This window comes from Scaptodrosophila lebanonensis, unplaced genomic scaffold (genome assembly GCF_003285725.1).
Source record: "Scaptodrosophila lebanonensis strain 11010-0011.00,11010-0021.00 unplaced genomic scaffold, SlebRS2 tig00000113-arrow-arrow-pilon, whole genome shotgun sequence".
In the NCBI taxonomy this organism is placed as follows: Eukaryota; Metazoa; Arthropoda; class Insecta; order Diptera; family Drosophilidae; genus Scaptodrosophila; species Scaptodrosophila lebanonensis.
In genome coordinates, this window is record NW_022060575.1 from 1212557 (window position 1) to 1240534 (window position 27978).

At 39.1% G+C, this 27978-nt stretch overlaps 2 protein-coding genes across 2 annotated transcripts in view; one reads left to right on the forward strand and one right to left on the reverse strand.

The window, feature by feature from the left end:
- Positions 1–27978, forward strand: part of LOC115628352 (elongation factor-like GTPase 1) — a 118608-nt gene that overhangs the window by 69900 nt on the left and 20730 nt on the right. The gene's annotated exons all lie outside the window — the stretch shown is intronic.
- On the reverse strand, positions 9874–27978 carry LOC115628399 (protein giant-lens). Its single transcript, XM_030524488.1, has 5 exons — positions 27858–27978; positions 27445–27797; positions 10903–11510; positions 10276–10447; positions 9874–10208 (listed from the first exon to the last, which is right to left on the reverse strand). The coding sequence occupies exons 1-5, from the start codon at positions 27976–27978 to the stop codon at positions 9996–9998; spliced, it is 1467 nt and encodes a 488-aa protein (XP_030380348.1). The 3' UTR covers positions 9874–9995.

The following is a 27978-nucleotide window of genomic DNA, read 5'->3' on the forward strand; positions in this document are numbered from 1 at the left end:
TTTGTGTGAAATGTTCTCTGCATGACTGCAATTTTTAATAACACATTACGAATTGCAATTAGTATTTGTTGCAATCACAAATCAAAATGTAATATTAATTTCTGTTATAACTTTGGAGGTTCTTTAAAGAAATTCAGATATATTGAAATTAATGCGACTGAGGGTGGGAGGCGATGAAAAAAGTAACATATTCCTATTTAATTTATTCTTTACACTATTTCTTTTTTATTTAGAACAATATAAGGTCTTTTTTGAAAGCAGATACCTCAAAAGTAATTCAGAAATAAGAAATTATAGTAAAATATAGTAAGTTCTGTACACACAATACAAACAGTTCTTTAAAGTAACAGTTCCTCAAAATTGAAATTAAGCTGTGGATGTCAATTAACTAGAATTTAATTGAGCAAATATTATTGTAGCCCTTCCAGGATATCACATTTCTTTAGATTCCACACATTCAGAAGCTTCTCTTGGATAAAAGCAACTGAAATAATAACTTTGGGAAAATTGGGTGTGGGAACATTCAAGCCGAATATTCAAATGCTGCCCACGGTGCAATGCACCTATTTGTGCACTTGAAGTGAGCGCTGAAAAGTTTACAAAGTTTACTTTTGTAATTAGAAAATAATCGAGACCGATGCGCTTGAGTGTTACTTTCAATTTCATTGCAGCGCATGCGTGTTTTTCCCAATAGGTTTTTCTAGTTTTTATTTTTTGTTTTCTTCTCAATGGCTTTTTTGCCCGAACGCTTTGTTATGCATGATTTTTATCTTTTGGCGGCGTGCGTTGTTGCATTTGGCCTTTTCTTTGTGGCTTTTTGGAGTGGCCTAGACTTCAGCTCGAGTTCGGGTTCGGGCTCGAGCTTGACTCGATCTTGGCTCGACAAATGGCTTTACTTTGCCAGCCAAGCATTCATTGCAGTGGTTGTTGCTGTTGTTGCATTGACTGCATTATTATTGCTTTATTGTTGTAGTTTATTGCGTTATTGCCTGAGCGATTGTTGCTACAATCATTATTGCCAGGTCTCGGATGCTTTTGTTTGCCATAAAATTTGTTATGAGTGTGAATTTGTGTGTATCTGCGTGTGTGTGTTTGTGTGTGTGTTCGAAAATCCATTAAGTTTTTATTCAGCAATTTTTAGTTGTCGGTTTTTTGTTTTTGCATATCATAAAAGTTTTTCCATTTGCTGAAAGTGATGCAGCCGCTCGCTCTTGACTTTTACTTGACTTCTTGCTGCCGCTTTGCTGCTGCTGTTGTTGTTGTTGTTGCTGCCACTGCTGCTTGCCTGCACTTTCACCCAGCTCTGGGCCCCCAACCCACGCTGCCAATACACCGCCACATTTCCGCCACATTAAAAAGCCATTAGGTCATAATATTTGCAAGCTGTTTATCAATCTAAATCAATAATGGAAACAGCAACAATACCAACAACACCAGCACCAACAATAGTAATCATTCGTTCAGGCCCTAACTAATAGCATTGATTAATGGCTTATCGCATTGACTTGACTGTCTGTCTCTTTGTCTGCCTGTCAATCTAAAGTCTGAAGTTCGCATACACAGTTGTGTTTCTAAAAATAAATTACAATCAAAAATAACTGTGCTGTTCAAATTTCACTTTCGAAGACGGCCAGAAGACTGCTGCTGCACAGTGGGAGAAATTAAATGGAAAATAATCATCGGCATGATTTAGCAAAGTGTGGTAAGACTCAAGAGATAAAGCGTTACGTTTTATAAGCATTTTGCAACATTTTAAGCCAAAAAACAAAATATAATGAAGATACAATTTTATAAAATATCGTGCATAATAAAGTGTTTGGTATCACCAAAGTTGTTTATAAAAGTATTTCCTTATGTCAATAGCAAACAAGTACAATTTGTTCTGTATCTTTGAGTAAATTACTGGAAAATATGAATGAATAGTAATACTTGTAGAAAATATACTGCCAAATGGACTCGTGAGACGACAAATATTTCGCAGGGAAAATGTTGTTGTGTTGCAAATAATGAGACTTATGTAGTTACTTGTATGTGTAAGGTGTTTGAATTGCTGAACTGATGTCAGATCAAATATTTGAAAATATTTGTATACTATGTATGTTTCCAATCATAGCACTACAAACGCTAAATAATTACTTATGATATGCAAAATAATGGAAAATGGAAAATAAATTATTGCACATGATTTATATAATATTCTGTAAAGATAGAATGTAGAACAAAAATTTGGTTGGCCAATTGAAAATCGAAATACCTTTTCGTAATATTTTTGTGATTTCATTTAAAGTCAGTTGAATTCTACTGCAATTCTAGCAAAACATTACGAGTGTTTATTCAGTAAATAGTTTTTAAGACTCTTCCACTGTATGCCCCCGGTCTTTCAATAAAAAAGCGATAAAAAACAAAACCAAAGCACAACACAGCAGGTGAAATCTTGCAACTTCCTGTAAACGGGCGCATGAGCGACGAGCGACGACCGTCCGCAGTCGAGTGTCCGAAGTAAAAATAAATATCAAGAATAATTATAGTGCGCTCTGTGAACTTTGGCCAAGCAACAACTTTGGCCAGGCCGACTTCAGACCAAAGTCGGCTAATTGATAAGCCGCATAATGTTGCTCAATTAAATTCATTGAGCTGCATAACTGGCCCAGCACCCTAATTATGCAGATGTTGGCCATTCAGCCGCCTCACATACCCAGGCCGAAGACCTACCTGCTCAGTTTTAAGTTTGGGACTAGGGCCGTGGCAGGGGCATGTCAGCATTATACTACATGACGTATTTACGTACATATATATGGCGTCTAATTAGTGCCAGGGAAATAAATGAGGTCTGGCCTCAGTCATGATGCAGTTAGCGAGTTAAAAGTGCGCGACCAAAAGAGTAAAATAGTTTTTTGACTGTCGTCGTTATTAGCATGCAACTTATGAATGATTGCCAGCTGTTGAGATTCTTTTGCTTCAAGCATTTCATATTTAATGCGACCAGACGAGGAACAATGTCATGCCCTCTAATTTGTTTTGTTTTAATCTTAGCCTGTTGCTCACCGTGTTTTTGTTGCTGTTTATTTTAATGATGTGAAAGAAAGTTACGACTTGTATATTGTTTCTCTCTTTGGTTTTCTAATGACGCTTATAAATCTTACCGAAAAATATTTTGCCGTTTAACTGTCAAAAATTAAGTAGAAAACTACATGCGGTTTACATCGCGTCGCTGCCAGCTGACATGCAAACTTAAGTCAGTCGGTCATCCATGTGGCTGCCGGCTAATCAATCAATAATAAAAACGCAGCACAGTAGCATGTCGCTCCCAAGTGGCTCTCAGCAAAGTCGTTGCTGTGAATCAAAAAGTCATAAATGGACACATCTCAGCTAATCATAAAAAATTAGCAATTACGATATGCACAACGGAAAATAACAACAATGTTGATTAAAGTGCTCAGCAGATCACACAATTGACAATTGAGCGTCAAAAACTTTCGCCAAATTCGTCAATTTCGAAGGCGCTTTAAGAGCATTCAAAGCAGACACATACTAAGTACTTATGTATATCTCTCTGTGGCAGTAAAGATTAAGTTAAAGTTATAAAAAATTAATTTAAATCCAAGAGCCATTTTGAAAATGCTGAGTAACAGTAGTTTTCAATGATGGCGAAAGAAATTCCCGAAAACGTGTAAAGGCTACCTGCAAATGAAAAAGTTTGTGGATGACACATAGCTAAGTAAGACTGACAATAGTTAAAAAAGGGAATGATGAAATGTAACGATTTCCTCAATTATAGTATTTGTGTGCGAAAATAAAGCTTTGCGTAATTGCCAACGTTTTAAAGTGTGGGAAATCAATTTTTCTAATTTTATAAAAAGAAATATTCGCACGTCTTTACATTTTAAGGAAGGGCTATACGAGTATACTTGTGATAAATAGATCTTCTCACAGAGCTACTAGTATTAATAGGAGGATACATCAAGAACATTAAAGTCTCGTTTTAAAAACACAGAATTTAACAATAAATAAATGAATTAAATCCGGAACTTTTGTGAGCATCGTCGATGTCCTCGGATTTGTACAATTTGTATTTGTTGAATGAAATTTCGATAAAAGAGGGATCTCCCGTGCTTTAACTGTTCTGTTAGCAACTTAAAATTTTTCATCTTTAGCTTAAGCCTTTCCATTATTAATGTAATATTGCTTGTATCATAAAGCTGCCTCGAAAATGAATTTGAGATTCAGTTTTTTATTCTTTAAAAATGCTAATAGAAGATTATATTTCTAAAAATACCATCATGCTTAAAAATGTTATTAAGATTTATTAAAAGTAGACCCAAAATGAGTTCTTGGACCTAATTGGGTTTTAGCTGGCGTAGTATCTGAAGATTTCTTACTCTGAAATTCAACTTTCGCATTGTCTTGAGTTTAATAATCCATGCCCTATTCGTTCTAATTTTTTATTTCATGATACTTTCATTAATATTTCTTGATCGTGGAGCTTCGGTCGTAGACAGCCACAATTTTTGTTTCTTTGTATTTATTTTCCTTTTGTTCTCGCAGACACCAGAAACTGTCCACGATTACTGGTGGCGGTGGCTTGAGATGCTTAACCTAATTGTGAGCGACGACAATGAATTATTTTCTAAACTGCAATTTGAGTCGAATGTGCGGATTTCATTTCTCCGATGATGCCTCTGATGCTGCTGATTCTCCTTTTTTACTCAACCTAATGAAAAACTGCGCGATGTTACTTTTTAAACTCTAATTAACGTTTCATGTGTTGTGGATTGTTGGTAGATCGGTGGCTCGGCTGGTAGGTTGGTAGGTTGTTAGGTTGGCTGGTGGTTTTTGATGCCCCGCAGGGGGGTCATCGTAATGCTATAAACTGTCTTGTAGTTGTGCTCATTCTGTCCGTTAAACGTGGCACTTGGGCACTTGAGAATTTCGGGAACCCAACAGTGGCGCTGACAAGAGCGGCTTAGTAGTTAGTTGCTGCTCTTTAAATTGTCTTTGGGTTGTGTGTGAAATGCGGCTCATAAAACATGCCATGTAATTAGCCGCACTTTAAGCCGACAAAGTCTTAGCATTTTTTATTAATAATTTCGCTTTATGCATTTCAAGAGACAAACTGCAGCTACAACAACGCCCCAAAATCCAGTTTTTTTCATTCTTTATTTCTTGCTGTTTTAACGCGCACAGCTTCCGGTCGTCTATAAAAACCCAGCAAAACAAAACCGCGCCTCTTTCTGAAGCTGTTGCTGTTGTTGTTTTAGGCTTTTACGAGATACTTTTCGCCATGTTGAGACAGCGCAATTTTACACTTTATCTTTTTACACTTGAACTTTTTATACGAATATAGTATGCATGTTTCTTAATAATTTTTGCCTGTTTTTATGTTATCTTCTGGGTTGTGGCACTCGACGCGTTAATTGAATTTGCGGTAAGGAGCTAAGTGTGCGCCACCTTCGTTACAAGCCCAATTTTTTGTGGAATTAGTTGTTTATGTGTGGGTTTTCTTTTTGCCCTTGTTTGCTGCTACAATTTGCTATTTATTTAATTATATTGCCGCCATAACCACCGTTGATTCTGTAAGTGCTGCTGGTGCTTTCTAATGCCGCATTTTTAATCAACAAAGCTGCTCGTTCTGTTTGAATGATTTGCGTTTTTAGCTGCCCAAGCTTTAATTTAGATACCTCTGGCTGTTCCATCTTTCCTTCTAATTGTTTTTGCGGCATTTGCTGGTATTCGATTCACTTGAGTTATTTTATACATTAGCATGCTCCATATTAGGCTAACACTATGTTTTTTATTCAGCCTTTATTTCAAATAATGCGGTAACGTTCATTCTTTAGGGCTTACAATAATTGTGCTGTTTTAAATTATATTTAAAAAAACGTTGCCTACTTTGAGGGATGTCGGAATTGCTTTAGTGATGACCCCCACTACTTTAGCCAAGTCTCAGACCATCTGGTTGGCTGCCTCGAATAAATGTCCGTTGCCTACTTTTTAGCTGCTTCTTAATTGCAGTGCTATTTATTCAGGGGCTTTCCCCTTGGACTCTTAGTAGTATTCGTGATTTAGGCGTTTAGTAAGCTACATATCTATATATATAAAACAGTTTGTCCTGACTGACTGACTGACTGAATGATTGGTGATCAACGTACAGCCCAAACGGTAAAGGCTAGGAAGCTGAAATTTGGACTGAAGTATCCTTTCATAGTCTAGGTCCCCACTAAGAAGGATTTTGGAAAACTCGAGCTCCAAAGGGGGGAAAACAGGCTCCAACGTTTGTATGAAAAATCTACAGTTTTCATCTGATTAACTTTAAACTTAGTTTGTATACTCCAATTCCAATTCCAAGAAAAACTGTATACTTGGTTTTTTGATATTTTTTTGGGGGCCTAAAATATGGGAGTTTTCCTGTAAAAAAAATGTTGGGGCACAAAAGCAAACCGCGTCAACAGCCCACAGCCCACACGGTAAAAGCTAGGATGCTGAAATTTGGGCTCAAGTATCCTATAATGGTGTAGATGAGCACTAAGAAGGGATTTTGGAAAATTCGAGCTCCAAAGGGGGGAAAATTAGCTCCAAAGTTTGTTTGAAAAATCCGCATTTTTCAACCGATCGACTTAAAACTTAGTTTCTAAAATCAATTAAAGGATACAAACAAAACTGCATACTCGGATTTTTGTGGTTTTGTGATTTGGAGCTTGAATTATTGGGGTTTTAATATTTATTCACTATTTCAAATGAAAAGTTTTTGTTATAAATTTAGTCCGATCGATTTAAAATTTGGATAATGTAATCTACGTAACTAAATCTACAACTTTGCATTCAAGGATTTTCAAAATATGCATTTTACAAAAGCAGGCAGAACAAACAATACAAAATATCAAACAGTTGGGGACAACTAAGTATACATATACACACATACAAATAGCTGTTCGTGCGTGCAAACGATTGAAATAGCCAAAGCAACATGTGAGACACTAATGTGTGAATGTCCATACATATGTGCACATCTATGTATGTACATATGTATCAACATATGTATGTATGTACATTCATCTTGCACTGACAGAGCAAGAAATGTTAATTAATTGAAAATTATATAATATAACATTTTTAAAAGTAATTTTTTCTTTGTTTAGTGCATTTGGCATTCGTGTTTTCATTAATAACTTTATGCAGCAACAACAAATATCAAATAGTTGGGGACATCACATACACACACTCACACACAACAAGCAACAGTTCGTGTCTATGTGTGCGGTTCTCTACGTACGGTTGAAAAAGTAAAGAGAAACATATGTACATATGTATGTATGCCTGTGTATGAATATAGCATGTATGTACATTCGTATTAATGTATACATTGGGCAATCGAACACAGTTGTTTGATTGTAAATAAAATAATGTTCTAAAAACAACAACAACTGCAAGTCATTAGCTCGCTCTTCTTCTTTCGTTTTGACCATTTAATGTTAATTGCAAAGGCAAAACGCCAAAATGTTACAGTTACCGTCGCTAGGCAACGACTGCGTAAGCGATAGTAAAGCAGAAACCGAATAACGGAGCTACGCATATTCTGCTTCGCATTGCGGGCAGATGTATGTATGTATATGATTTGTTCTTATTGATGTCAATAAATAATTAGATTTTGTTATTTAAATATTCTGCTTATTGCATTCAAACTTCGATATTTTGATGGTATCGGTGCCTGTGCTTTTTGATCGTGGCTCATCGCTGCACGGCATTGACACGAGTGCCGTGTTTCATATTCCGAGTTTGTGCGTGGCCGTATTGACTCAATATGGCACGAAAAGACTCAAATGTGAATTTAAATTTGGACTCAAGTATCGTTTCATAGTATCCATCATAGTGTAGGAGCACACTAAGAAAGGCTTTTGGAAAATTCTAGCTCCAACGGGGGGAAAACGAGCTTTATAAAATATTAGTTATAGTGGTCATGTTCGTTTAACGAAATAGTTTGTCAAGAACAAAAATGTAACGGACTACTGAACAATTTTTTGTCAAGAACAGAAAATGTTCATTTAAATACCTTAAATGCCTTCCTACTGGTAACCTTTAAGGTGAAAACATATGGGTAGGTTATGCACACACAAAATAAATACAATTGGAAACATATTGAGCCGGGTTAAGACGGGCAATACCTGCTAGTGTATGTATATACATACATGAAAACAGCGGTAGTAAGGAAAATGTGTTGAACACATTTAAAATGCATCATCGGTATGGTTGCATTATACAAGTATGTGCATAATTTGTTACTGCAATCTAAAACTTTTGAAAATATTGTTCATCTATTTATTTACTGAAAAAAGTTTACACAATTCCTTTTAAAGATTTGGATTACTATCCACCCTGCCCCATTTTCGCTTATAATTAAAATAATTGTTATACAAGTATATTTCTGGATGAGGTATAAGAAATTTTAACCCATTATTACAGATATCTGATAGTTTTTGGAGCTAACTTTTTAATTGTGGTTAGTCACTCTTACGCTCAACATAAAATTTGGGCGTCTTGAATAAGTATTATTCACTATTGTGCATTGGAAAAAAAGTTTGTTACATTTACTTCTTTCCTAGCTGTAGGCGAAATATTTACATTATTATTTAAAAAGGCGTTGTTTTTAAGATGTTGCCAAGATGATTAAGTCCTTAACTTATTTAGTGGGTTCATCTATCCGTCTGGCGTATGAATGTAGGCCTTAAGGTGTCGTTTCTCGTTGCGTACCCCAAAAATGCTAATGCTATTTTATTTAGCTGTGTTATTCAGTTTCTGTCATAGAAAAACATTGCCTCAGTTGGAGTCCTCTGCTAAAATATAGCATGCCAGTAAATGATTGTATTAAATTTGCTATATTTTTCTTACCTTTTTTGAATAGTTAAATATATTTACTCGCATATCCTTCATATATAATATTACATTTATTTGCATCGCTCTTTTTATGCGAAAGAAAAACATCAGCCGCACAACGGAATAATCATACTCATTATTTCAAACAAATGTTTTTGTATGTTTTATGCTTAATGCAGCGTTTGTAAGTATAGTATCGTTTACATTACTACAAGTATTTTAACGTTAATAATAGATTAAATTAATTTGGAAAGCTATACGCATTTTAACCAATTTCGGTTACGTCCCTCATGATTATATAGTTTGGAATTTTTGTAAAAATATTAAAGCAAACATGTTTAACGTTTCCATAGATTAGTTGCTCGAACTCACTTGCATGAAAATGTTGGTTGAATTGCACTAAAAAAAACTTCATCACTTCGTACCTGCCTGTGTTCATAACCTAATTTATGCTTCAATATGTGCGTAGCTCCTGTCACAGTTTCAAACTGTCTTTTTACGTTACTTGTTACTTGGCTATTCAGTAGAATTATAAATTAAAAAGAAACTAAAAACACTGCACCCTAGTTTGGCACGCATTGGATAAAAGTTGCTCTTTGAAGTGGCTCCTGTACTTTTTCCTTTTTATTTTTTGTTTTCATTATTTTTGTTCTCGTTTCATAATTTCACTTTTAATTATAAGCTTGCGTATTTTAATATATACAATTTATTTCATACAGGTGTAGTACGTGTGTGTGTGTGTGTGTGTACTATATTACATATACAATCGCTCTCGGTTTTATAAATATTTATTACAAATTATTTGTATAACAAAACTTCGCCCAGCCTTGCATCTTAGAACTAATTAAATATTTATGTTTATGACCAAATTTTGGTAGCAACTAAACAAACAAAAACTTTACAGACAAAAATATAGTATTACCACGCACTGCACTACATTCGAATTTTTAGTAAGTAGTTTTACATTTAATTGGTAAATTGGCGAGACTCAATTGGCTCAGTCGACATATGTATGCGATTCGATAAATAATTGTTGCTGCTAGCAGCGAACTGCCTGCTTTCTTTTTACACTCCTAAACTACGGGGGAAAGTTAAAAGAGGGAGTATTTAGGGGAATGCCGCTTAGCTTAATCATTGGCCATACAATAGCCAGAGTAGGTTTGTATGTTGTCCTCCAGGAAACTCTCGCCCGCAATGACGCTCGACTGTGTGTGATGACTGGGACAGCGATGACCCTTGGGACACTGACAGAGTGAATTGATGTTTACCTCGTCTAGGAACTCTTGACGCTTCCGCACCGTGAAGAGCTTGCAGGGTTGCTTGCGTTGGCAACGCAGGCGCTAAAAAATCAAATTAAGAAACATGAGTTCCCATATACTAAAAGACTTTAAACCCGTCTATACTAACCGTCAGAGGTGAACACGCAAACAAATATCGATAGCCTTGACTGCCATCTTCGGCAGACTCGCGTTTGGTCAGATATGTGACCGAGTTCTTAGGGCAACGACAGTGCACAACCTGTTCCGTAACATTCAGTTCCATCGACATAGTTAGGGTCCAGGTAAAGTCGCGAAAGTGTCTGAAATAGTATAAAAAGTAATACAACTTTTAATATTTAACAAAATACTTTTAATACCTTTTACTTTTAAACTATGTAGACTGTTTCCATTTCTAACAGTTTGGAAACAGTGTCTCATTGCAAGCAGAGAGATTTTCTTGTTTGGAAAGATTTGAAAATATCACTTGCGTTTTATCACAACAATAAATATAACTTGTTGAAAAAGGCTCAATTTAAAAATATATTTTCATTAAGAATGTTTGAAGAATGTCAAGTCTTATAGTCTGTTATAGTTAAAGTTTCAAGTTATAGTCTGTTGGTTGAATTATATAAATATATTTATCATAAATACATAAATATATTTATATTTATTTATTTATTTCGTGACGAAAAACTGCTAATGCCTTACAAATTTTTAAACTCAAAGTAATTAGTGTACAAAAATGCTTTTTAATTCTCTTTAAAGTTGTACTCACTTGCAAACAGGGAGCTTGTGCACGGGCTGGCACAATTTATAGTGCCTGGTCTTGTCTACTATGGTGTGACCATCCTCTACGCCCAAGCTGCTGGGACAACCGCCTATAAAGGTGAGGGGTTCCTTCTGGCCACGATGGCCAGAATGCCGCATATGGGCTGTCCCTCCGAACTCGCGACGAGGTGCATGGGGAAACTCATTATCCGCTGCATTCTCATCGTAAGCTGGTGCTGGTAATGCATCGTTGTAGTCTTGCTCCAAATAGTCCGTGGAGCGCAAATGCAAATCGTCCTCATACACAGCGCCCCACTTCTGCATCAGCTTCTTTAGGTGCAGGCTCTCGAATTTCTTGTCATTAAATTCTCCCAAGAGTAGACGCTTGTGTTGCAAGGACTTCTCCTTTTCATAGTAACTGCGATACTTCTGACCCTCCACCCCCGTCGTCGGCTCTGAGTGGACGCTGTGCGTGTGATGATGGAGTATGATATTGTTGGGTAGCCGATTGGACTCAGGACAGCGACACTGACGCTCGATCCAAGGCGTTTCATAAAGATCAATTTTAGAGCAGACCGCATTGGGCGCGCAAATAGGCAGATCATCTTCAGACTCCTGAAAGAGAGAGGAAATTGAATTGTTAAATTAAAATCAAGTCAAGGCAATAAGTTTAAGTTCCTTCTAAAAGTAATAGTTTTCTTTTACTATTTCAAGCACATTTTGGCAATTTTACAAGTGGAATTTTTTATAAGTCTTATGAGATTTGAAAGAAACCTAACTGGTTGTAATTCTCAAATTTTAGTAATAAAAACGTCCAACAACTGCGGGAATTATGAAAAAAAAAAAACATAATAGCGGGAATATGTACTAAACTAGCTGAAGCCGCCACATAATGTTCATTAATAAACAATTGGTTATTGTATCATTTTATTGATACTCCAATTCAAATACAAGGCAACGGTTGCCAATGCTTTTAAGTTTCAGGGAATGCGGGTCAAGGTTGATCTCTTTGGCACTTAAGATTTTCGATGGCATGCTTTCGTTTGCGCATAATGTGCAACTAAAATCGAGACGAATGATTTTATGACGTCATTTGCATAGTTAAGTGCCAGACAATAAACAGCACGACTCTGCCAGACTCTGGATCTGCTCTGCTCTGCTCTGCTCTACACGCCTCAGGGATGCATATCATAAAAGTAATTTCATTCATAACGCGCAGAAAATATCTGGACAGCATCCAGCAGCAACAGCAACAAAAACAACACCAACAACAACACCAACAACAAGGGCAACAACGATACTATGGAAGACTACTTGACAAGCGCTTGAGCTGCCGTCTCCTCCACCATTGCCATTGCCGTTGCGTTACTTTGAAGTGCCCATTCAAGGCATTATTATGAAGGCAACAGGCGAGGCGAGTGAAAGGCCGAAACTCGAAATTCAGAGTATAAGTGTGCGAGTAAGTAGAAAAACAAAATCAGCCCAAAAGGCGAGCAAACACTTGGAGTACGGTCCGAGCTACCGGTCTTGATTAACATATGGGTTTTCGGCATCTGTGCGGAGCGACTATATGTGTGTATGGCTGTGTGTGTGTGTGTGTGTGTGTGTGTGCATCTGTTTGTATTTGCTTTGGAGTCTTGTGTGCAGTCATGTAAATATGTAAACATTCTTCTAGATACTTTTCATTAATTGAATTCTAACACACTGTCCCATATCCTGAACCAGAACAACAAAGAACAGCAACAACAACAATGACTGCGCTCAGTGTTTATCATTTCCTGCTCTAAAGCTCTTAACATTTTTATTGTTGCTGCCACTGCTGTTACTGTTACTGTTACTGTTACTGTTGCTCCTTTGCCTTTCTGTTTACTTAATCCTGCTCAGCTTGTGCATAAAAACTTATGTTGCTGCCCTCCAGGCAACAGGCATTGGGCAGCAGGCAACGGGCAACGGGCACCAGGCAGCGGGACACAAGTGTAGCGATAAAAATAAAATCCAACTAGCATCTTGGGTTTATATTTGTTATGTGTTAGCACTTTAGACGATCTCGTTGTCATTCCTTTTTATTGTGAGCAGCGCAACAATAGCGACAACAGCTACAACAGCTACAACAGGTTTCAAATGAAATTATCGAAACCAATCAATTTTTTAAGTGGAACTCTGTTTTAACCTTTTCGTGTAATGTCACTCTCTCACTCGGTCAATACTTTTTGTATACCCTATATGTAAGGTTTGTGCAAATAATGAATGAATGGGGTGTTTCACAGTCTGGCTCTTATTGGCCGAGACTTTTCTTAAGACCTGTATACTCTATCTAGATCATGCATATATATGCTTATTTAATTTTTCAACTTTCGGCTACTTTTTAAGTGCGAAACCCTTCTTTAAACTTTCCCATCAACTACGGATTTATTGCTAAATATTGACCAACAATCTCAATTAAAAGTAGATTCCCGGACTTAGAGAAGAAGCCTCAACACAAACACGAACAAACAAAAAGGCTTGCTATAGTGTATCCTATAGTCGTAGAGCAGGACTACTTGTTTTTCTTCTTCTTCTTCTCTGCTCATGGTTTTCCTCTTGTTTGTTTCGGTTTCAATTTCGTTATCAATATTTTGTTTGGAATTTTTATTCAAATTATTTTTATAATGAAATCAATACACTGACTTGGGTTGCTCGTTGAGGCGTTGTTTGTCTATGATTTTCAATTGGTCGCCAGATGATTACACCTGCCTAAACACACACACACACATACACACACACGCACGCATATTAATACACACAAACACACGAATAAGAACGTTTGCGCTGAACGAAGGAAGGTCCTAACTACATGCCTTCCATTTGCTACGGTATTTGGCAGGCGAACAACGACAGGCGGTCCATTATTATTATTTTTCTTGTTTTTTTTTTTTGCCTTTACTTATAGCAGACAAATGACAAGCCGGAAGTGCGGAAGTGATTTAGTGCAGCGGGCAGCGGAAGTAAATAAATAAGTACGCACAGTCAAACTCACACATACTCATGCATATATGATCGGAGGATTAGCATGTGGAACTGAGCCGCCTGTTAGACTGGTCAGCAGGAAGTATATACACACATACGCACACATACTTAGGCATATGTACATATGTATTTATGTATGTACAGCAAAGGGCCTAGTGTAAGAACGTATTAAACAGACTAGCATGTTTCTGTGACCTGACCTTTGAGCCTTTGACTCAATTGAGCACTAAAAATGCCTTTACTTTTATCTCCCTCTCTCTCTCTCTCTCTCTCTCTCTCTCTCTCTCTCTCTCTCTCTCTACCTCTCTCCCTTTCGCCCTTGCCTAGGCATTTGCGGATGTAGTACGGCTTGCTTCCGCATTTTGTTGTTGTTCTCTTGTTGTTTAAGTTTCCTCGTTTTACGCTTCTTTATTAGTTTTATTTACTTCCGTTAGCTGCTTCCTTTTCCTACTACTTCCTCAACTTCCGCATTTGCCACTAATTTGCCGCCGCTGCTTTGTCGCTCCTTCATCGCTCCTTTCCCACGCATTTTGACCTACATTCCCCTCAAAACTGAACAACCAGAAAAATAATGAGAAGAAGAAGAAGAAGCACAAGCAGTTGCTAAGGAAGACCAAATCCTGCACCACCTGCGTCATTTGTAGTTCCTCCCTCTTGGCCTTTGATTTGAGGCGCTTCAACCCTTTTTTATTTAATTTTTGCATTTGTTGACAAAATGCGCCCCATTGTTGTTGTTATCCTTCTGCTCGTCGTTTATGTTGCTGTTGTTGTTGTTGTTGTTGTTGTTGTCCGCTACATCACTTCACATTGCTTATTCATATTTCATGGTAAGCTTGAGGATTATTAAAATTCCTGGGGCCTTCCTTCAGCACTCGAAGTGAGAGCCATTCTGTGCAGTACGAGTATGTGTGTTTGCTTCTGGGCAGGATATGTGAGGGAGCGTTGGTAAGCAGGGGCTAGGGAGAACATAGCAGAGAACATACTATACACGTCTCAAACATACACTTCACAACACGAGTGCGCTTGAGCGGCGGCTCGACGACGACTGCCGGCGTCTGATGTAAGCAGCGTGAGAAATTCTTTGAAATTCGAGCATGTTTATTGAACGCTGCTGCTCGGTATTTTATTCCGCCTCGCCCTCGAATCGTTTTTCGCGGCTCGCACTTCAAAGCGCTGATATTTCTGCCATATCTGGTGCCTCTGCGCCCCACACCACTGTGTAAGCCGATGCCAGCACCGTTATTTAGTTAATAAAAAACTTTACATATTGATAAGCAAATATTTCGACAAACGCTGCAAAAATTTACCAAAGGATGGACACTGCGAAAGCGCATAAATACGGTGAAACTTTCTGTGAATGAAAAGCAATAAATCACACAATATAATCTCAAATACATACTAATATGTATATATTTAAATACTCAGTTAAAAAATCGGCTCCAAACTCCGGGTACGTTTCATTTACTTTCAAAAGATTGTTTCAATAACTATTTACTGTTCTGGACTGTTCCCACTTGCAGTTCTGTATAGTACAGGGACAAAGTATAGCTTTTATTTATATTAAATCGAAATCGCTTTTTGACATTCTTCCGCACTTTATTGCTATTTTAAATGGGCGACTTCTGCAACCTTTTCGACAACTTTTCTATCTCATAACTCTTTATATAATATTATTATTATACAAACAATCTATGTCCCATTCATTAAAGAAAGGCAGTAAAAGTTCCAAGAGACATCGCATATTAAACAAAGGTGATATTTCAAATTTAAAGAATCGAAACCAATATTGCCAAAACCTTGAGCTCAAGTCCATTCTTAGGGCCAAAAATATGTTAACAAATTATGTACAATGATTTATTCAAGTCACTTTTGGGTATCCGGCTTTTGAAAGCGTTTTCGTGTTGGCCAGAAAATACCTTTCGACTTCTCATCCATTAGCCAACAATCAAATTGTCAAGAATGAGATGCTCGGTCGAGTTATGGATGTTTGACTATAATTCAGCGCGCTGTAAATTCTGTTAGAAGAGCGTGAACATTCTTTTGGGCCACATTCCGATGGCATGCGTTCATCGAGCACCATACAAGCATACATACATATACGTACATACATGGATGTGTGTGAGTATTGCCAGCCTGTAAATACGCAATCAAGTTGAGTAGCTGTCGGTCTGTCCAACTGTGAGTTGGTCCATTGGATGGCAGGTCGTACTATTCTAGGGCCAGTTCAAAGCTTTGGCAGTTGCTGCTCTTGCTGAGGTGACGACCGAAATTTCTCACAACTGCCTACAAACAAACAAACAAACATACATACATACATACAACTAAGAACTGGCAAGACCAGAGCGAGCGGGCGGGAGTGGAGCAGAGAAGATCAGAGAAGGGAAATGAGCGTTGACGAGACGAGATAAACACAACGCCAAAATAAGAAGAAAAAGCTGAGCAAGGTAAGGGAAGGCAAAGCAAAGTTTATACCAATGAAGTAGAAGTAAAAGTTGCTGTGAAAGAAAACAAACGCACACCGGATTTCCGGTTTAACACAGGAGCCAGAGCAGCCAGAGCAGCAAAAACAGCAGCTACAACAGCAACAACAACAATAACAGCAACAAACAATAACAGCAACATTAGCAGTAGAAGCGGCCACACTTTATAATTTGTACAAAAGCCCGTAAAAGTCACGCCCAGCTAACGGCCCAGCACGCTCCACAAACAATTAGCCTCATGTGTCAAAGTGCAAAACGGTCAACGGAAGTGGAGAACGCGCCAAAGACAATGAAAACCTAACGGGGCAATGGAGCGACTCCGGTTGCTGCAACGTGATGCGGCAAGCATTGAGTAACTTTTGGGCTTTTCACCGGCAACGTCAGCGACTTTTCTATTCAATGGAATCGAGACACAAAAGCCCCAACAGCCACATCGTGTGTGAATTATGGCCGATGTTCAAGAGGTGGCAAGCAACGGGCATACGAGTATGCATGTGGAAGGCTTCACACGCACTCGTATCGCCATTCGAGAAGAAGTAGATGAAGAAGAAGAAGCAACGACAATTTTAATTGAATCAAATTAACCCCAACACCCCGAAAAAAAAAGAAGAATACTCATAGAGAACACCGAGCTCAACTGTAAGCCGGCAGCTATAGCATTTGATGTGCGGCATGCTCCTCACAACGTCATGCTCCATGCGGCAACTGTCGAGGCAGTGGCAAAGTTGTAGCTTTGCTGGAGTTGCACGCACTCGCATACTCGGAATTCTGCTGTCAAGCACCGGAAGTATGTGCGAGCATCTTCAGCTCGTCACTGGCAAAGACAATGACTTACAGAATTTCGTTGAATGAATGCGCACAGTGGGCTTGGGATGGTGGGGAGATATTTCCATTTAAGCTCGCATGCATTAAATGCGTGGATATGGATAATGGGAGGCATCGGAAACCTGCTAGCAGAGAAGCTCTTCAAAACAAGCTGTCCGACATCCGCCTTCGACACGCTAAATACAATTTTTAAATCAAGATTTGAAGTAAGTAGGTTGTGCTCTTAATTCGGGCAATAGGCACGCATAGAGCTTCCATCGTTTCACTTTTTAAACGAGCACTAACCAAAATAGCTACAAATAATGAAGAACTAGTCTTAAAGAATTTACAAAACCATTCAAAAGATGATTGCCGAACAACTGTAATAGATGAAACGAAAAAACATTGTTTTGTGACACTGTACGGCCGCAGTTTTTTTTGCGGGATTTACTCTTACAAGCGCTCTTCGAATAAGCATTATTTGAAACACTTTACATTAAATAGTGATAAGAGTCTACTTGGTTGCAGCGCAAAAATCATATTCTCTGTTGAGTTGTTCTTATCTTTAGTTAAGTTTAATTTAAGTTATAGTCTAGAAGGAACAACCCTTTACTAAGGGGATTCTTAGCATAGTAGTCAGGCAGATTGAAAAGCGAATATCTGAACATATTGATTGCCCACCAGATAACGTCACTATCCATCCAATTTGTTGTGCCATTAGTCCACTGTGCAACCTTAGCTGTACGGCATACCAAAGCACATATCTTGCGTGCCACATACAGCTTTTGCCACAAGTACAGGCCTCCTCATTAGCTGGGCTGCTGCGTGTTTGTTATGTTTGTGGGGAAACCTTTGATTGCCTTTTAGTTGTTGGCAGCATTCTCTCCATAGCTGAAGCGTAATCCGAGGCTTATTGTGCATTTATGCACATACAAGTACGAGTACATGTGAAGCAGCGGTTGGGTAGAGTCGCCTTGACAACGGGATTGAGGCAACTCTGCTTTATTCCACTTCTATGACAAGTAACGACTGGAGGGATTGCCGATGGCTGCACCTGCCGCTATCAATAACTGGCAGTTGACATGACGCGCAAATCAAACAAAAGTCGGACTAACTGCGCCGAGCTAGGGATCCGGCCCCGTCCCCGTCCCCGGCCCTTGCCTTTGCCTTTGCCTCTGGCCCTAAGTAATGCGCCCTGCCGTGTGTCGCCAATCAGTGACATAAATTTTTTGTCTTGGTTTTTGGGTGCAGTTCGAAGTCCGAACCGGAACAGACGCACAAACACACAAACAGATGGCAGACAAAGATGATGATCATCATCATCATCATCATCATACACGCAGTTGGATGGGCCAGACAAAAAGCGAAATATGGCACCGGCAACAGTTGGACGAGATGCGTTTGTTGTGAGCTCGTTCATTGGTTTTGATTTTTCTTTACGTGTTTCCTTATTTTTTGGTTCCCATGAGGGCGTTGACGCAAAAAGAAATGAACGGCTGCTGCACATGCGCGGCACACACGGCCGTCTCGAGATCCCGAAACTCTGGACCGTTAGTACGGCAGCCGTTCGGCACAAGTGCAGACGGACGGCAACTACCTGCTATGTTCTTGTTGTTGGTGCTTTTTTTTCTTGCTGTTGCTATCTTTTGTCTGTGCGTTAATGATTTTTCTATACATTTCCTTTAACATTTTACTGCACTGCTGTTGTACTTATGTTGGGAACAACAAAGAGAAAAATTATGCAATCTGGCATGGCATGGCATACACACACACACACACACACTCGCACACTCACACACTCTCACACCCATACACACATGCACATATGCACACATGTGTGTGCCACATCTTACGAGTACTCGCACTACATTATAAATGGGGCGGAAGTGCGCCTTGAGGTCGCACTGGTCGGTCACTTGTGCTGTTTACACAAAAATTCAATTAAAAAATGAAAATTGTTCGGTTGCACGGAAGTGGTGGAAGCTTCTGGCTAACTTCTTGACTGTCTTATGGGATGGGAAGCTGCGTCTTGGGCGCTCCTCTCCGGAAGTCACACGGAAGTTGTTATGGCATTGGATATTGCCGACCTCCTCGCCTTCCTTCGCTACTCTCCTTGCTTGCCCACATGTCGATATACATATATATTTATGTATGTATGTACATCTATGAATGCTTATACACATATCTATGCCCTCACAAAGGGAATTTACTGCTATTGTCTAAGATTTGTAACATTTGGAATAAAGGAAACATCACATTTTCAAATCTGAAAATATGAAGGAATCTTTTTCTGTGCACACTAATATCTAAAACACAATAATTCATTAAGATATTATTATTTATTTAGAATGTGTCAGCCTTTAGTTAAGCAAACTAAAAAATTTAAAAAGTAATTTTGATATATGAGTTGCAATTAAACCCATTAAAAAAGTTGTTGTTTTATAAAATATAACACCAACCTTTATCAACAGATCAATTGATTATTATTTGCACAGAATGTGAAAGAAAATGTTCCCCCAAGAACAGAAGTCAAAAGTGCTTAATCTTCTGGATGCTGACGCCAAACTTTATTGCTTGTTTATCTTTTTTTCGGTGTGCTTTACGAATTTTCATACATAGATTTGTAAGAGAGATTCCATTGAAAAATTGAACTTATGTGGAAACGATGAGGTAAGCAGTGCCGGAAGTAGCATGACTTGCTCCCTTTACCAGTGTTGTTCTTGCAGCTGCTGCTGATGTTGCTGTTGTTGTTGTTGTTTTTGATTTTGTGCTACTTAGGTTTGTTTGTAGAAGACGTTAAGTTGCCGTTGGTCAGCGCAAGGTCTTGAGTTTGGCATAGTTGCTTCCTTTCAGTGCCACTTTTGCGCGCCTTAACGGAAACAACACAGCAACCGCAATCCCACAACAACGACAACAACAACAACAGCAGCAGCAGCAGCAACTACAACAAAAACAAGGCGATCAACGGTGAGCAAAAAATTTCATTCATAAAAGCGCAAAAATGCCAAAAGGAAGCAGTCGGACAGCATAAAAACAGGCTATTCTGAGAGTATATTGCGTGGATAGGTGGAGAGAGGCCCAGGGGGGGGCAGCAGGCGATCGCGTTTTTGCGAAGCGCATGAAAACTGGTTGAGCTGCTTATCTGGCTGCCTGGCTGCCTGCCTGTTTGGCCGCCCGCCTGCTTGTATGCCTGCATGCCAGCCTGTGTGTTGTTGCTGTTGCTGCTGCTGCTGCTGCTGCTGTTGGCCAATTGCAGCGGCAACAACTTTAGTTAAAGTTGCCGGCATGTTGCTGGCCCACCAACCCCTCCTCCATCCATGCCCTGGCATACCATAGCATACCATTGTTGTGGCTGGCTGACTGTTGATTTTGCGTAGCTTGTTGATCGTCACAATTAATGAACGTAGTTGCCATACGAAGTCTACGCATACGGACATCCACATCTAACCACATCCACATCCACATCCTCAGTTGCCGTCGCGACGGAAAAAAGCAATTCATTCATTGAAAAGGGGAGAGACACAGAGTCGAACGGACGGACACAACGTGGCATAGTTGTGGCAGAGCAATTGTTGCCTTTGCCAAACCGCAAAATGTTGCTAGCATGACGTTGCCTATAAACATGTTGTTGTTTCTGTTTGTGTTGCTACTGTTGCCAAGGCAGCAACGAGCAAGCAGCACTATGGGCAGAAGATGCTATTATATTTGAATTTCGTTAATGACTATATAATCGAAATATGATCTTTAAAAATAACTTAATGAACAGCTGATATGACGTAATATGACGAATAATTGCAAATATAAGGCAATAGGATGCAGTGTTTTGACTTTTACATTAATATCTATGTTTAGAAGATAAAGATTAGAATCTATTTCCTAGGCTGTTTAATTTAATTTCTTTTTTTATAAGCTTGCTTGGAGGCCTCAAATACTTCTCATTCTTACATGTTATAAAACGTGATTGCTGCCTCATTTAGTGCCCACTGTGCGAATTGTGGCTCCGAAGGCAAGCAGCGCCTGTTGTCTCTTTTTACGCGCAAATAAATAAATAAATCTTGGCTTGCAGTACACTTAGCGAGTGGTTGTTGTTGTTGTTGTTGTGATTGTGGTTATTGTTGCCACGGCAGCTACTTTCGATATTGTTTTTGTTGTTATAGCTGCAAACGCGTTTCGCAACATTTTTATGAATGAATGGCTGTTCAAATGAAAAAGTGGCTGATGTATATTTGTGTGTGTGTGTTAGCATTTTTCTCGAATTTTTTATTATCGCGCTTAAAACGCGCGCGAAACGCCTAGAGTTGATGCTTGGTAGGAACATGGGTCGGTTGCCGTTTGCTGCGGTCTGCCAGCTTGTTTGCTAATTACAAATGTGTTGCACTTGCACACGCCTCCCCACCCCACCTCTGTATACCCTCCCCGGGCAGCCATAATTGAAGGCAAAGCTATTGCCGCCGCTTGCTGTTTTGCTTTGTTTTGTTTAATGAACATATGGGCACTTGTTTACTCGTCCGTCGCTGAGGCTGCGGCTCGCGCGCGCATTTTTTGTTTTTATGAATGAACTACAACGACAACGGCAGCATCGGAGGAACGGGATGATGAGGTCTGGGCCTCGATCTCGTTTGATTGTACGTGGCTTTATTTATAGTCATACGCGTATGTATATGCATGTATTTATGTATTTTCGCAGCTGCCGCTGTAAACAATGCGTACTGCCCCCTTTTGGGCACGTAATTAGCACACTTATGGCGCAGCCTGCGACGGCAAATTGGAACGTGTTATGTCTATCGATAACTGTAACAAGAAGCAAGGCCTTGGCAAAAACGGAAACGCGACAATGATGGCGATGATGATAATGAAAATGATGCTGGTGATGGCGATGGCGATGGCGATGACAGCCAGCAATAACAGCAGCAGCAGCAATAACAACAACAACAATATTTAGCTTGTGTCTACTTTGTGCTAACTGTTCCGGACGCTTTCAAAATTTTCTGACATAGTTGGTAGTTGGCCAACAAAGTGGTACGGATATCCATTCATTCATTCATTGCCAATAAAGTTGAGTTGGGACTGACCGACCGACCGAGCGACCGATCCAATCTGATTTGATGTCGCTGCTTCAATCAATCGGCACGACTTTACACAAATTTGTTGTTGTTTGTTGATTTCTCAGTCTTTACTAGGCGCGCGCCTTCAACTCACGTTCAATACTTTACAAAATAAAAAAAAACCAACCTAATAATGTGGAAGAAAAAAGTGGGCAAACTAGTTTTTTTTTGGTACGAGCATCCGTTGGCTCAGGTTGTTGCTGCAGTATGGAGGCTTTTTTCTCAATGAGCTGAATTTAGACTTGATTTTTTTTCTCGATTTTGAAGTAAATTTAAGCTTTGCTTTAGTTGTTGTTGCCGTTGAACACTAAAGCTCCAGATAGTATCTTTGCCAATCTAGACATATCTAGACATACTTAACCGATTTTTGTGTTCAACTCTCTTCTCGTTCGCCGTCTTTTCTAACGTGTTTTGTTATGCTGTTGTTATTCCTGTATATTTTTACCTTCGATCACATTGAATAATTTCTAAATTTAGAAGCAATTTTGCAGTTATAGAACCTTTGAGAAATTAAGAAATGGTTGATAGTTTTCATGCACTACAAGAAATGTTTGTCATATGCAGGATTTCCTTTTTAGCATCAAAGATGTATTAAATTGTAAGCAAATTCCGTACTAGCATATCAAACTATCAAACAATATTTACATATCTTTCAAAATATCTACATAGTTACATCTGCTTTTGCAAATAATTCATTGTGAGGTATAGCTGAGATGTATTGATATCAGATTACCTCTTAAATCTGCGAAAGCTTTGATAGCTTGCTTTTTCCTCGATATTATCGAAAAGTATTAATTTATGACCTATAGCTTTACTATCAGCGCCACATTTAAAGCAAGCAGCCTTTACTCTTTATGCTGCCTAGCCGATAAATTATCATTGTCAATCGATGAAATTCATTCACGAATAAAACAGAAACAGTAATGAGTGTACAATTTCCTTTTAAATTACATGTCGAATGTGACTAAACCTTGACAGTCTCTGTTTTTACATATGTACGTTACTGATATAGAAGATTGCACTTTAACTCTCGAAACTAAACTTCAGCTGCTGGCGACCATGGGTAGCGCATCAAATGTCAGCAACATTAAAACTAATAGTAGTAATACAAAGAATTATAATAATCAATGGAATAGAAAAAGCAGTTAGTTATAATGAACCTCTTCAATTTTATGCCGACAGTTTTAATATAAATGCCAACGTATTAATTAACATAAAATAACACATGATAGCTAGAGACAAGGAGAAGGAAAGAGAGAGATAAAGATGAATGCCAGCAGCTTATGTTTTTGTAATAATTTCCAGTTGTTGCTGTTGTAGTTATGGTGCTGTTGTTTTTAAGGGCGTACCCGCCAGTCAAAGCTCATATAAATATTTATTGTAAGCCATTGAACAAACAAGGGAAAAATGAACAGCTTTTGACTTAGCGCACATTGCGCATACGCATAGTTGGCATGCGCCCACATTTGTTCGAGTGTGAGTGGAGTGCGAGCATAAAAGCCCAAATAAAAAACATCAGTTTTCACACCTGGCTACGCTCAATTCAATGCAGCAATGGGGGCACCCACGTGTCTTGCTACAAGTTACACAAACAATCAAGAAACGTGGCCCAAAGTCGACACAGGGCCTTCAGCGAAGAGGCCAGGCCAGCCAGGCCAGGGCAGACCGGAACGGGACGTGGCGTGACGGCCCAACAGAGATAGGCTAGTAGACGTAGTGACATGCAGATATGTTTACATTATGGCCGCGCTTGATTTGTTTATACATTTTTCAGTCAATTGAAATTGGAATTTCTTGTTCGACCCTCTCTGCCGCCCGCGTGTAATCGTGTTCGTCCATAGGTATTGGCTTTCTGAGTTTGGCCATGCCACGCGCACACAGACGCGACAAGATGTTTAGGCCAAATATGCGTAGCTGATCTGTTTGTATATGGCCAACAAATCGTTGCCGTCTGTCTGTCTTGTTGTTGGTGTTGTTGTTGCTGTTGTTTTTGTTGCTGATGCTAGTTAGGTTGGCCTTACCCTACCCATTTCTACACATTTGGACGCTCTGCCGCTTTACCATTCAATTCATTCATAGATTGACTTGCCCAGCCAAGCGCGTCAACGCGTCGAAGTTGGCGGTAACGTTGACGTTGACGCTGGCGTCGACGTTGACGTCGCTGCTGCTCATCGAGCACATCGCGCTTTACGTTTTCATTCATTCATGGTCTGCATGTCCCTTACTCACTCACTCACTAACTCATTCATTCATTCACTTACTCGCTCGCTCGCTGTCGTATTTCATTCATGAATTTTCTTTCATTCAGCTTTTGGACCCCATCAACTTCATCAACCCAGCAGTCAGTCTTTCAGTCACTCAGTCCGTCAGTTGGTCAGCCATTGCCATCAAGTTTTTGTTGTTGTTGTGTTGAAAACATTTTTAAATACCGGAACTGAATGTTTAGCGCTTTTAAGCATGGGAACTTTTTGTTTTCTTCTTCGAAGATTTTCTCTCTTTCTCTCCCTCTTGCTCTCTCTCTCTCCCTCGCACTCTCTCGCTTCATCTTGCACGGCACTTTTATGCGAGTTCGAAACAAAACATTTTTTGATATTTTTCTATTTTAGGTGTTGTTGTTGCCATAGTTGTTGCTGTTGTTGCTTGTTTTTATGTGTTGAAATTTATTGCAGACATTTGGTTTTTTAATTTATGGGCACATTCCTTAAGCCCGAGCGCGACTTCAATGCGTACGAGTATTTGTTGTTTTGTCTAACTTTTTATATATCGTCAATGCTTTCCTTTTGATTATTGTTGATATTTCACGCCTCAACAATAACAACAACAACAGCAACAAAACTACGAAAACCTCTTAGCAACCGACAGTCTAGCGGATATTTTTGTGTTTCACATTATGGGATATAATAGATATATGATATATGTCGCCTTTTAATGGCTTTGCACATCTACACATTGAACCATAAATATGTATCTACAGATTTTATTTGACATGTGAGGAAAGGTACAATGGCACCCACCTTATCAAGAGACAGCTTCTTCCACACCAAGCTCAGAATTCTCAGAGAAAATCAAAATCAAATCAATTGAAAAAAAAAAAAAAACTAAAACAGAAAGCACGGACAATCATAAGCTAGGTTTTGCTTGCTTATACGAGTGTTTTTTGGGAACAAAGAAATTTTGTCATAATTCCCATTATACTCAATAATTTGTTGAAAAATTGCAGTTGGAAAGTTTTGTCTATCCATGAGCTTGTCTTACTTATTATTATAAGTTCTGTACAATTTTATATATATATATATATACATATATATAGGAAATATATGTGTTGAAACTAATTAGTTTCAGTTCATATGAAGGGAAATTGTTTCCAATGACTCAAGAAATGTTTTTAGAAATTTTCATGAAAACGATCTTATCACAATCCCACTCTCTAATTGTCTTTTGAGCGTAGTTTCCCAGCTTACGAGGAATACTTAGTCATGAGCAACCATGCCACATGCAACATGCTGCTGTGTGGCATATTGCCAAATGGCAAAGTTTTGTGTCAGTCGTCATTGCTGCCATTAAACATTGAACTTATGACCGCTGCGCTAATTGGTTTTATAAGGTATATCAATTGTTGTTGCTGCCGACTTTAATTGATCAAATGTGACGACGACGATTCTGATGGTGATGGCGATGTTGATGCTGATGCCGATGCTGATGCTGAGAAACGTCAATAAGCTTTGCATGGAAAACTTTGCGCGCTCAACGCTGCAAACAACTTTCATTTTTCATGCGAGCGTAAAGCGGCAGCAACAACAAAAGCGGCAATATCCCTGGTGTTGTTGTTGCAGTTGCTGTTGCAATTAAATGCGCCATATACGCCACAAGCAGCAACAAAAAGCAGCGTAATGATCGCCACTCGTAAACATACATACATATCTCCAATGCTTACGGCTCTGCCCCTTTTGTGGGTGTCAAGTGTAATGGATATGAGTGAGCTTGAGTTTACAAGCATGCCTACATACATACACAAATATATGCTTATATAGATTTTTCTCTGAATGGTTACTGTTGATGTGCTTTAGGGCGCTGTCTGCGTCTCTGGTTTGTGGCTTACTAAAAATAGTCAAGCTTCTAAAATCAACTGGAATGCAATAACAAAAACCTGCCCAGGCGCAAGGCGCGTGGGCTTCTAAAGCCAGTTACAAATAGTCATTAGTTTGTTAATGTTGTTGCTGTTGTAGCAGTCATGTAGCTGGGCGAGAGAGCAGGTGTCGTGGCTGTTGCCAACATATGGCGGCGGCTGCTGCCGCTGTTGCATTATGCAACAACATTGCTTTTCTGTTGTTGTTGCTGTTGCTGAACACTGAAAACAATCAACAACCAATTTCAATGATAACAAAATCCACAGCTTTTCAGAATGGTACATTTATTAAAAAAGCTTGTGTAATAAGACTGCAAATAGTTGCACCAGTAAAAATAAATGTTGGATAACTTCAACATATTGTTGTATCATAATCAGCCTCATATCGATATGGCAATTCATGTTTCAAATTGCCAAGCTCTTTAAATATACATATATCGATCAATTGTTTGTATAAATTATAATCGATTGATTATATAAATTAATTAAGTGGTGAAACATTTGTGTCTTCCATTACGTCAATATTCATACATTTCTACACTTTAAAGAAATTAACTAGGATCATGAGGGAATTTCGAGAAATCAAGAACAAATTGTTTACAATGCCGTTTTCAAATTCCGCGACGAAATTTATTTGTGCCTTAAACATACATAAGTATAAGTATAAAAATTCTTATAAATTTGATGTATGTATTTAATGATTAATAGCCTACAATAATTCATTACCCCTACAACATAGGAAGGAGATTTATTTTTTCGCAGTGTAGCTGCAAGTTGTTAGCATGCAGCACACTGTCGCACCTCGTGTCATTTACAAACACACACATCTACAAATACACGAATAAATGCAAACACCTTGCGTTGTTGTTGTGTTTGCAACAAAAGCAGAAACAACAGCAACAATTATAATTAGCAATCGTGTGCTTCATTAATGGCGCATAAATCACGTTTTGTTATTGTAGTTGTAGTAGTAGGTGTTATTGTTGTTGTTGATGTTGTTGGTGTTATTGACTAGTTCTAGTACTCACCCCCACTTGGTAGAGAATGCGCAAATCCTTGCCAACATGCCCAACATGCTTGTTGTTGTTGTTCAGGTTTCTGTTATCGCCCACTGCATAGTAGCCGCCAAAACGATGTTGCTGTTGCTGATGTTGCTGCAACATTTGACGCGAACGACGTCCCTCCGCGGCGCCCTCTTCGGCGGACATGCTAACTACGGTTAGCTCCTCTGTCGGTTTCGACGAAGGCGCGCCTGTTGTTGTTGTTGTTATTGGCAATACTTTTGTTGTTGCTGTTGTTGTTGGCAGTGCACCTGCCGCCAACTCTTTGGCATCATAAATGGTATACTCCAAGCTTTTGTGCTTTAGTGCCATCGCCGCTGCTGCTGCTGCTGCTGCCGCTGCCGCTGCCGTCGTCGCTGTTGCTGCTGCTGCGGTTGCGCCCTGTTTTGGCGTCAGTTCGTAAACCTCGAGCGGTAGGCGCGTGCTCCGCACACCGCTCAGCAGTTCGCTGAGCAGCAGCAGCGCAAAGGCCGCCGGGCTGCTAAAGTTGTTGGTTTTCAT

Coding starts and splice junctions, on each gene's coding strand:
- LOC115628399 (XM_030524488.1), bottom strand. CDS start 27,978: ATGAAAACCAACAACTTTAGCAGCCCGGCGGCCTTTGCGCTGCTGCTG. Junction 27,798..27,857: donor CGAACTGACGCCAAAACAGG/GCGCAACCGCAG, acceptor CAGCAGCAGCAG/CAGCGGCGATGGCACTAAAG. Junction 11,511..27,444: donor GCATTCTCTACCAAGTGGGG/GTGAGTACTAGA, acceptor TCTCTCTTTCAG/GAGTCTGAAGATGATCTGCC.